General features: G+C 31.2%; 2 protein-coding genes across 4 annotated transcripts in view; both read right to left on the bottom strand.

Moving 5' to 3' along the window:
• Positions 1 to 3712, bottom strand: part of LOC101488492 (uncharacterized) — a 4121-nt gene extending 409 nt beyond the window's left edge. Inside the window, exons 1-6 of the mRNA XM_073365534.1 lie at positions 3203 to 3712; positions 2613 to 2698; positions 2191 to 2496; positions 1969 to 2052; positions 368 to 837; positions 5 to 29 (exon numbers count right to left, since the gene is read on the bottom strand). Of these exons, the coding sequence (XP_073221635.1) occupies positions 399 to 837; positions 1969 to 2052; positions 2191 to 2496; positions 2613 to 2698; positions 3203 to 3580 (1293 nt within the window). The 5' untranslated portion in view covers positions 3581 to 3712 and the 3' untranslated portion in view covers positions 5 to 29; positions 368 to 398. The remainder of the gene's footprint in view (positions 1 to 4; positions 30 to 367; positions 838 to 1968; positions 2053 to 2190; positions 2497 to 2612; positions 2699 to 3202) is intronic.
• A 1700-nt stretch (positions 3713 to 5412) lies between these two features.
• On the bottom strand, positions 5413 to 9323 carry LOC101515730 (WEB family protein At5g55860). 3 transcript variants are annotated; one of them, XM_073364970.1, is made up of 3 exons: positions 9070 to 9323; positions 8501 to 8745; positions 5413 to 7515 (listed from the first exon to the last, which is right to left on the bottom strand). In XM_073364970.1, exons 2-3 carry the CDS (start codon positions 8678 to 8680, stop codon positions 5713 to 5715), a joined length of 1983 nt encoding a protein of 660 aa, XP_073221071.1. In that variant the 5' UTR covers positions 8681 to 8745; positions 9070 to 9323; the 3' UTR covers positions 5413 to 5712. The 3 variants fall into 3 exon arrangements, with proteins under 3 accessions (XP_073221071.1, XP_073221072.1, XP_004491520.1); XM_073364971.1 differs by having other exon boundaries at positions 8501 to 8748; positions 9123 to 9323; XM_004491463.4 differs by having other exon boundaries at positions 9123 to 9323.
• Between the last annotated feature and the right edge of the window lie 1788 nt (positions 9324 to 11111).

Below are 11111 nucleotides of genomic sequence, written 5' to 3'. Positions count from 1 at the left end.
CTTTCCCTGCATGTCCATTAAGGATTGATCTGAATTACAACACAAGCATCAGAAAACAAGAAGCTGATATAAAAAAATGCGAGTAAATCTTCGATTTAGTCCCTAAACTATCATTCTCTCCTATTTAGCCCCCAAACTGTATAGTAAGTAGTCTCTAAACTATTATTAATCCATCATGTTAGTTCCGCAGTTGCTTTAAAATATGAGATAAAATGAAAGTTTAGAGACTAAATTACTAGATAAAAAAATAGTTTAAAGACTACTTATTATATTTCTATAGTTTAGGGACTACATAGTAGAGAGAATAGCAGTTTAGGAACAAAATTGAGAGTTTATTCAAAATATGTTAAAGCTCAAGTACACTGACCTAAATAATGCATTGACAATGTTGATCCCTCCTATGTCAATTGTTTGAAGCAGTTATACGCAATGGTGACCGATACTGCAGCACAGACAACAGCAAGAGCAGCATAAGTATCTTCGTGCTCCCAGCTGTCAAGCCATGTTGTCATGGAATGAAATTTGCGCGAAGCTCCTTTCCCGCTGTTGGTCCGAGAAATCACCGCTTCGCTTCTCTTATTATCAGCTGAATGTTTTGCCTCAGTCTCGATGACATCGGAGCTTGTTCCATTTTCCACTGACACATTACTCTGACAAAAGGAAGAGTTTCCATTATTTTCTTGGCAGCAACTCACTCCATTTGATTGGCAGCAGCTCACCAAATCGTCTTGAGATCCATTTGGTGCAGAGCTTTCTTCGAATTTTTCGATGCCGTTCAGTAGAAGCCTTTGTTCTTGCTTATTTATTTGTTCATCTTCTGATAGACCCATTTGACCCCTGATGGAAATATTCAAAGAAGTAACAATGTATACAAGTCAGAATATGCTCCAGTGACATACATATTTTTGAAAGTTTTCTTAACTCATCAACCAGATAAATATTATATTTTTTATATCAATACATGGTTATTAGTATCTTCTGATATATTGGATTCGTATATTGAATCGATACACAAATGATCCAAATCGATACAAATCTCTAGTGTGTATCTATATTGGACACGAATCTCATGTTAAATACAATTCACTATGATGAATCTTGATGCATTCTAACAAATCACAACCTAAACTTAGTGTAGCCAACCACTTTTTTATTAACTTTGTATAGTGAGTGACTTTCTTCGGTCATTTGTCTTATGACTTGAATCTTAGTTATTTTGAGATTAGCAAATGATATATTAGCAAAAAATTGTGCTAGGTAATTTCTTTTTACTTAAAAATGTCGTGTTTTAATTGGTAATGTATCGTACGAACCTTACGATTCATAATAAGATTCAATTCACAATTTAAAAAACAGGTTTCCCGATTCGTGATTTGATGACCATGAGCAATACCAATGGTAGTCGAATTACCCATCATAAGTACTTTGTTTAAGTAAAGGGTAAAATTAAACCTTTGGAGAGGATAACATGTTTTATGAGTATAATTGTAAATGCTAAATAGAGAAATTAAACAGTTAACGAAAGAACTCGCGGATCAAAGATCCCACTTAAATGCATATAGAGCAAAGCTGCCATACCATACCATAAAGGGTATGAACATATATCAGTTGAGTTAAAAAGTAAAAACTTAAAATTAAAAATAATTTAAGAGAAAACTTCTCTAGTACTATTAATCTATTAACCTTTCATTTCTTTCTGAACTTCTATATTTTTTACTTGAAGATGGCAATAAGCCTAATGAATATAACTAAAATTTCACCTTCCTTGGCATACTCTTACAAACATATGTAAAATTATCTTCTAACCCCACAAATAAGCAAAAAGCCACTGCTCCCAAAAAAGAAAAAAAGCCAGCAGGAAAGAGATAGAGAGTGCAACCAGCTATTGTCATTTAGATGACGAATCTTAAAAAAAAATCTTTTAGCCAAAACAGTTAAGAAAAATAAAGAATTATAAAAAATAATTACCTCCATAATGAGTCTATAATCTCCCCTTTCATGATATGTTGTTGAAGCAATAGAGGAACATCCTCCGGGGCAACATATCCATACCTGGTTATTTTAGTTGAGAAGAATATAGGTTAGCTAAATAACCAATACGGTAAACAATGGTTTTCAACAATTAAATTAGTAAAAAGGAAGTTCTGTGATAAAAATGAATGTTCATAACTGTGTAGGTCTTCTCCTTACCAATGGCCAGTGACTTCTCCGTTAATGTTTGATCCAAATATAATGACATTTCCTGCATACTTATGTCCCCCAATGTGCGAGCACGGACTAACAAACACTTTACCTTGAAGACCATGAAACTCTATCTCTTCCCTGAACCTACTAACCAAAACAGGTCCACAAACCCCACATCTGCGATCACGCGATCCGTGTGAACACACAAAAACATACGAACCTTTCAAGGTTTCAGGTGTTCCAGGTAGCCATTCTCCATCCTTCACAAGAACTTCTTCAACAAAAGTTTCAACATCAAAATGTGTCAATCTCCTGCAATATTAACACAACATTTTGAAGCCGACAACAATCTAGGATAAGGTAAACAACAGAAAAATTTCACAAGGGAATAAAGAATTGCAAAAATAAAAACACAAACTCACACTAACCTGTATCTGATCATGTCCGGAAAAATTAACACATCCCCATTAGATGTTTCAGTCCCATCATGACCCTCACATATCGTTAGCCGGGTCTAGCAAAGGAAAGTCAAGTCACAAATTTCAAAACAAAAACCAATTAGCACATTCTAACAACACATTTGGCTAGCACTCAGTGTATGCTTGGTTCCACTTTTAAATGAGTCAAAATTGATTCTATATGTGTAGAATCGATTTTTAGCCTCAAATTTATGGTTCAACTCCCTTCTCCATTAATGTATCAAAACATACATCACCGTACATTCATCTAACTTTTAATCAAAATCAATTTTTGTTAAGGTAGAACCAAACACACATTTAACCAATCATACATTTAACTTACAAAAAGAGTTAAAACCTCACTCTAAAGAAACTTAACACCAACCAATTTCAAGTAGATCATGCATTCATAATTCATCACCCCCCAAAAACAAAACCCAAAAGCTCTTATTTTTACAACTTTATAACCAATCAATCACCAAAAAAAAAAAAAACACAAAACCAACACAGATAATAAGAAAAGGGGTAATGAAAAAGTAAAGCAAAGTAAAGTAAAACACCTCCTTCTTCATATGATTCTTCCTTGCTTTAACAGCAGCATAGAGCAACCTAGGCAATCGATCAAACTCAGCAGCCTCAATTCTTGGTGGCCAAAACCTTGGATTCTTATAACAAAGAAACACGTGGCGTTCGTACAGTTCAACAGTACCAACAAGCAAACTCTGTCTAAAATCAGGTCGAGAAAATCCAAACTCAACATCAGCAGATTCACCTGAGGAAAGAAGACCCTCGTTCTGGAAACTTCCAGAAGCGCTTCTTGGGTCGGTGAGGTAACTATCAAGTTGGTCTGAACCAGTGATTGGTGAAGAATGAGAAGAAGATGAAGGGATTGTGAATGTAAGGGTTTCATCTCTTTCTCTGTTACTACTACCCATCATCGTTTATAGCGTTAAAGTTTCGATCTTTGGTGATTCAGAGTAACAATGAGTGAACAAGAGAATCAAAATGAGTGACTGTTTTTTTTTTTTTTTCTCTTTCGAGGGGTTTGATGATGTTGTTGGAAATGGAAGAGGTTGTGTTCCTCTGCAACCGAGAGTATTATAAACTCGTTTCTGGTCAAATGACACGTGGCGTTTAGTGATTATTCCATTACCTAATGCGCCGACCAAATGAAATTTTTCATATTTTTTCCTTATCGAACCATCCTCTATATGTTTTAAACTCATTTATTTAAGCATTAAATTATTAGTATCCCTATTGATTATTTCAATTCAATTCTTTTTAATGTTTGTATTGGTTCTTTTTTGAAAAAAAAAAGTGTTTGAAATTCTTTTTTGTTCTTTTCTTATCTTTTTTTGACGTCAAGATTGTTCTTTTCTTATCTTTAGGCTTTTTTTTTTTTACTTTTTTGGTGGGCCTTATTAATTCTTCTTGTATGGTCTACTCTGTACCTATAATTTATGAGGAAAAAAATGTAAATGGGTCGAGTATGGGGTTCATTTAGTAAAAAATAAGTATGGAGTTCATATCAAAGTTCTATATTGTCCATCAACTAAATTATTATGAGAGTATGTTTAGTTTCACTTTTATAAAATTAAAATTGATTTTGGGTTTGTTTAGTTTCAGTTTATAAAATTAAAATCGATTTTAAAAATGTAAAATTTATTTTGTTATATTTTATTATTTTATTTTGAAGTAGAATTGAATTTATTTCTGATTTGAAATTAAAATTTTAAAATTTTTATATATAAAATTATTCTTTTACAAAAAATTTATTACTTAATCTACTTTTAAATAATTTATTCAAATATAAATCATTTTCCTTTTAACATATTTTACCTTTCACAGAAAAATTAAATAAACACAGAAAATTAAAACCATGCTCTCATTGAATACGAATCAAATGTTTATCAACCGATTCAACCTTCCTCAATAATTTTTGGCTAATGCAGAAAATATTTTTTAATATAAAAAATTAAAATGATGTAAGACACATGTCACCTAGATCCTAATATATGTGAGATGATGATGTTTATTGTCCAACTTGCCAGCCAACCAAAAACCCTTGGATTCCATTATATCCTATCACCCAAACAATAATATTCATAAATTTTAACTTCTAGTTACAATCTTGGTTCTTTTAATTTGGGTTTTACATGTAATCTCACTTTTTGTTAATAATATTTTAGTCTCCAATTTGTCAATTGAAATTCTCAAATTGACCCCCCCCAACCCCCCACCCCCCAAAATGTCTAATGCCACATTCTACAAAATCTTCCAAATTTTATGAATATGTTAAAAAAAATTACTTTTAAATTATTTTATATCTCAAATCAAAACATTAAACCCCGAATATTTCAATGAAAAATGAGACTTTATGCATTTTAGATGAAAGAAAATTGACAATATAATATTTAACTTTCAAATTTGAGAAACTAAAATAATTAAAAAAAATATTGAGAGAACAAAATCATGATTCATATATAACTCAAACTAAAGGGCCTTAAATTGTAATTACACCTAAGTTTTTAGTCTAAACCAATTTTTAATAACTTCACATAAATGAGTCTAAAAAATCTTCACTTGAAGAAATGTATCTTTACATTAAATTATCAAATTCTTTTTCCCTTGATTTACTGAATGTGAAATATATTTAAAATTTGAGAGTTTATATCTTTTTATTGTTCATAGCACGTTCTACTAGTAGCAATTGCTTCAAGAATGTCTCTCTTTTTATTTATCAAGAAATTAGAACAATGATAAGACAGAATAAGGTTAAAAAAAATGGTACAATTTTCCAAATGCTTATTATATTATCATCATAACTTGTTGCAAAAAGCTTATCAAACTATAAGACACGAAACCTCAATATCAGCAACAAAGTAGCAATATACAATAATCTACTGCAACATAAATCCTGAATTTGTGACCAAACTATTGATATTTGAAAATACTTTTCTCTCAAACTATGATTATGACAAAAATCTGATCACATAGGCCTCAACTTTCACATAAACCAATATGTTTAATCTCTCACATGCAAGAGCTGCACAAAAACTAAAACAAAATTTCACAAAGGATTTTCACCTGGAAGGTAAGAAGGATATCCTTTCTCAACATGCAGCCTCTTTTTCTTATGAAAGATGGCACTAATACTAGGCAAGAGAGTTTTCTTCGAAGCTGAAACTTTCTCTTTTTTAAACTTCCTCACCTCAATGGTTTTTGGAGCTGAATTCTGCTTTTGAAACCTGTAGTGCTTAGGAGATAAATGTGATGACAATGATGATGATGGCGACATTTGTGTTTCGGCCAATATTCGAGACGCGGTTTCTGCTGCTTTCTTCTGCTCTCTCTCACGCCACCTTCTAAGCTCACTCTCCACTGCCTTCTTTGCTGCTTCGGCCGTCTTGGCCTTTTTCAAGTTCTCTTCTGTTGCTTTCTTGATATCCTCAATCTCCTTCTGAGTTTCCTCTAACTTTTTGAGAGCTTCCTTTTCACTTGCCTTCACAGCTTCAACCTGTGCTGTGGAAGCAGCTACTTTGATGCTCGCTAGTTTATCGGATTCCTCAACCTTGCGGCTTAAGGAATCAAATTCCTCCTTCGAGATTGTAATTCTAGCACCAGATTCAGATGTTGAGGTGCGAGCAGCACTAGTACTTTCGGATAAGACTCTAATCTGATGAAGTATACTAGCCTCTGCTGCTTTTGCCGCTTCTGCTTCTTCTAATGCTACTTTAAGCTTTGTTTCCGTACCTTCTAGTGCTAGTTTGGTGACTTCAGCTTCCATATTCAATTTTATTGCCATGATATTCATATCTTCAGCTTCTCGCCGAGCATTTTCAGATTCGGTGGTTATTTGTTTCAACGTTGAGATCATATCCTCAGATGCACCTCTAACTTTAGATTCTTCTATCATGTAGACTTCAAGCTCTGACTCAGTTTTCTCAAGCTCAGCTTGCAGATTTGCAAAGATGGATTTAGTTTCGCGTTCTTTCTCCTTCAATTCTGAGTGCTCCCTTTGTACATTCTCCAAATCCATCCTAAGAGCATCCACCAAGCTTCTAAGAGAGTTTTCCTCTAACGATACTTTCTGCAGTGATTCCTTAGCACCATCAAGAACCAAAATGACGCTTTTCACTAATTCAAAGTCTGATATCTTTTTAATTTCCATTTCCTTGAGAGTCGATATTTCATTCATTGTCTCAGTCAGCTGCACTTCAAGATTTTTTACGAGTTCCTGACTAAAATTCTTCTTTAAAGCATGCAACTTCTTTTCTGATTCTTCAAAGGTGGCTTTATATGATTGGCTCAGAACATTTTTCTCAACTAATATCTCTTTTTTCCGTTGATTGGCTTCGACAGACGCAATCTTCATTTGCTGAATTGATTCTTGTACTGCTAAAATTTCTTTGGAAATCTCAGAAGCTCGTTCGGTGTTTGCATCCATTGCATCTTTAGCTTCTGCTGTTTGCTTGAAAGCAGAAATTCTTGCTTCCAAACATTCCTTACATTCCTGACGAATTTTTCTCAGTTCTTGTTTTGCAACATCAAGTTCTGTAATGATAGATTTATACCTCTGAACTGTAGTTTCTAACTGTTCTTTCGAAGTACCATTGGTGAAATTAAGATTGCCGCATTTTTCTTCTTGAAGCTGTTTCACTAGACTCTTCGAAGCTTGTGTTGCCTGAATTGCTGATTCTCTAGATTCACAGAGAACTTTAAGCCTTTGTGTCAGATCGAGAACGGTTGTTTTACACTTTCCAAGCTCCACTAAGACTTGATCCTTGGTAGTTTCGGCATTTTTCAATTGCTCCTTTAATTTTTTCAGCTCTTTTTGTGCTAAGTGAAGTTGTGTCTCCTTCGCCCAAACACTCTGATGAAATAATAAAGCTTGTAAGTTGAAAGATGCGGTATTAAACTCACAAAGTAAATTTACATTGCGACTTTCATTGAAAAGGAGGAACATGAAAATAATCACCCTGAATACAGCTTGTCTAAATAGAACACCCAGAATCAATTTCTCCAATAATTAACAATCTAATTTGAAAAGTGATAGTTTTACATAGTATGCAGTGTTGTTAAATAGCGGCTATAGTGGCATTGTAGTGCTATTGCGTAGTATAATGTGAACAAGTCGCTATTATTTCGTAATGCGCTATTTAATCTAAAATATTGTCAAGTAACAGCTATAGCGGCATTATAGCACATTTGCATAGCGTAATTTGAACAAATCGTTATTTTCTGCGATTGACAACACTTATAGTATTAGTGTGTCTTAAAAATATATCTAGGCCCCTAAAACGTATAAAAGATGTTAATTAATGAGGTAAATGAGGGGAAGTAATTGATGCAACTTATACATATAAATAAGTACTTGTCATTAGCTATCAGTCGAAATACAGAAACCCGGCAGTGTTGATCGCATTGTCGGAATTTAATGAACTAAATATAATATAGAAGATTTTGAACTAATAACAACACATCTTCAATTTTTCTTCAAAATTCACCTGGCTCAAACTTTTTTCTGCCAGAACATGTAGTGGAATCACAAAATTCGATCAATTACTTCTAGACCAATTTTAAGAAAGAATTTTACACTTATCACTACTCCAATATCATACTTAATGACATACAACCTTCAGATATAGTTTTAAAATTATAGCATGGCAGTTCTGTTAAATAGGCGTGCTACAACGCTGTAGCATAACGGAATTCAAACAATGGTTATTGTTCCACGGTATGTTATTTAGTACAAAATGTTATAAAATAGCTACTATAGCTTAACACTGCATTATGGATTTGAAGTTAATTCAACAACACATTACACATACAGATACAAAACCAAAAACAAGAATTACCTCAACAGAATAAGATTTTGTCTTCTTAATGGAAGTATTCTCAGCAGAGAAAGCACCTTCACCAAATAGAGAAACAGCATCTTTAACAGACTGAATTGGTGACCTAGTATCAATCTCTCCAACCACTGGTTTTGTTGAATTTGGATAATCAGTAACACTTTTCCGGATTTTTGCTACCATTGTACCTTTTCTTTAATATATAATAAAATTATGGCCTTTGAACTTTGAAAATTGAAACCTAGTACCTGCTAAAATACATTACATTATGTTACAACAAATAAAATTAACAAAAAAGTTATATATTATCATAATCAAACACATTAAAATATAAAAAGCAAAACTACCCTACATTTCAGATATCTAATATCAAATCAACATAAAAACAACCATCATGTAGCTTAATTATAAATTTATAAATTAAATATAAATGAACAAAACAGAATCATAAAGTTTTGAGGTTGAAAAAAATATAAACAACATTGCACTCCCAAAATTACTGTGATCCTCGAAACTAAAAACACATAAATACCCAAAATTCTAATCTCAAAATTGTACAAGAAAGTTTCTACCTTTAAACGAATTCGCAATAAAAACAATGGAAAATTACCAAAAAAAAAAAAACCTTTGAAGGCTTGAAAGTGGTGAAACTGTATGATGAATTTTTTGAGGAGAATAGAGAATTTTTGGTATTAAATTGCGGAATTAAATCTCGGAGAAGAATCTCGATATACTTGAAGGAAAAGAAAGAGAAATTTGCATTGAAAATGAAAATTTGTTTGGAAGACAAATGTGGCATCAGCAAGTAAAGAGTGTAAACTAAAAAGGCAGTAATCATGCACAATCAATCTTTTCTATATTTATTAAGATTCCACTCTCAATATTTATTTCAATTTAATTTTTTTGTATATTTATTATATATAAATATATGTTCAATTAGATCTTAATACTATTTAAATATATGTCTTAATATTTTCTTTAAAAAATTATGTCATAATATTATTTCTTAAAATAAATATTTTCAAATAATTAAAAAAATAACTTTTTTTCATAATTTCTCTTTATTGAAGTTCGGAGATAATTTATTTCAAACTTTTTTTTTTGTCTTATTGTTTCACGTAATTGTCTCGATAAAGATTCAAACGACAATTACCAAAATAAAAAATTAAACGATAATTTACCATGTTGTAGGTGTGATACAATCATTTTTTCATTGATTCTTTTTATTGAATTATCAACACACATTCTGAGTATTTGATTTTATACACCTAGCTAAAAGCATAATACTATTCTAGAATGAATTATTTATTTGTAAAATATTTATTAATTTTCAATTTTGGTTGTAATATTGATTATTATTTTTAATTATACTATTTAATTAATATTCATTTATTATGTTTATCTTAATTTGTTTACTCTATATTTATTATAATAGTGAATATATGAATACTTAATAATAATAATTTGATAAAATGATTAATTCTTACTTTTTTTGGGTAAATAACAGGGATAATTCTTACTCTTTTATTTATATATATTTTGTAATATTATGTAAAATAATTAAATAGATTTAGGACGAATATAATAAATAATAAATTGAGTATAATAACGTAAGATTTTGTCAGAAAAAATGAGGTTATAGTAGAGTCTAGAGATGGGTCGCCACGTTTGTAGAGTAGTGGCAGCACCGTCCAAGCTCACAATAATGACAAGAAAATTGGAACTATCTTTTTATTTAAATACACTAAGGATATTAAACTTGCTACTAACTAAAATAAATAAAAACAAGTAGGAGAATTTGATTATTGGAAAATAAAATACTCTCTCCGAACCTAAATCCTAAATACAAAAGAAAATTTAATCAATAAAAATTTATGTATTTAATTTAAATTTTAAATTAAAGGTATTTATTTTTGTTGATCCAACTTCATCTTATATTTAGAATCATGAAGTATAATTATATTATATAAATAATGTTCACGTAAGATTTACTTGTAGCTCAAAAGAGTACGAATTGAAGGTATGATATGTTGGTCTTTTGTGGCCACAAATTCACATAAATAACATGCCAGGTTTTGTTGCATCACTTTCTAATATTTGGATATTGTAAACTGAATAGAGACTTAGGACAATTCACTTCGACCAACAGATGGACTCGAGTGGACCACATCACTTTCTCACAATTATTTTGTTACTTGCATAGCTACATATCGCTATCAAGTGAAGTGAAGAGAGCTTGCACAGATATTATATATATTTGAAATTTCAATGATTCTGTTTAATAGTAAAAGAATATACATTTTGGATTTGCTTTATAGAAAGTAAGTGTGAATCATTTTCTACCATAGATTGAAACACAATTATCTCACCTTATATTTATCTTATAAAAATTATATATTATACACGTCAAAAATATATATCATGCAGTCATTTATTTAATTTGTTATTAAAGAACAAAAAGAACTTTAACAACCAGAAGAATCTTTATCTTCTCAATAATACTCAAGAAAAGAATATATCACGCATATTGTTTTATGAGTAGCATTATTGAGAACATGTTCATAATAACACTTCTCAAGTATTAAAAGGAAAACAATTTGTATAAAAGGGTTCA

This window comes from Cicer arietinum, chromosome 2 (assembly GCF_000331145.2).
Source record: "Cicer arietinum cultivar CDC Frontier isolate Library 1 chromosome 2, Cicar.CDCFrontier_v2.0, whole genome shotgun sequence".
NCBI lineage: Eukaryota > Viridiplantae > Streptophyta > Magnoliopsida > Fabales > Fabaceae > Cicer > Cicer arietinum.
This window is presented reverse-complemented; position numbering and strand designations above follow the sequence as displayed.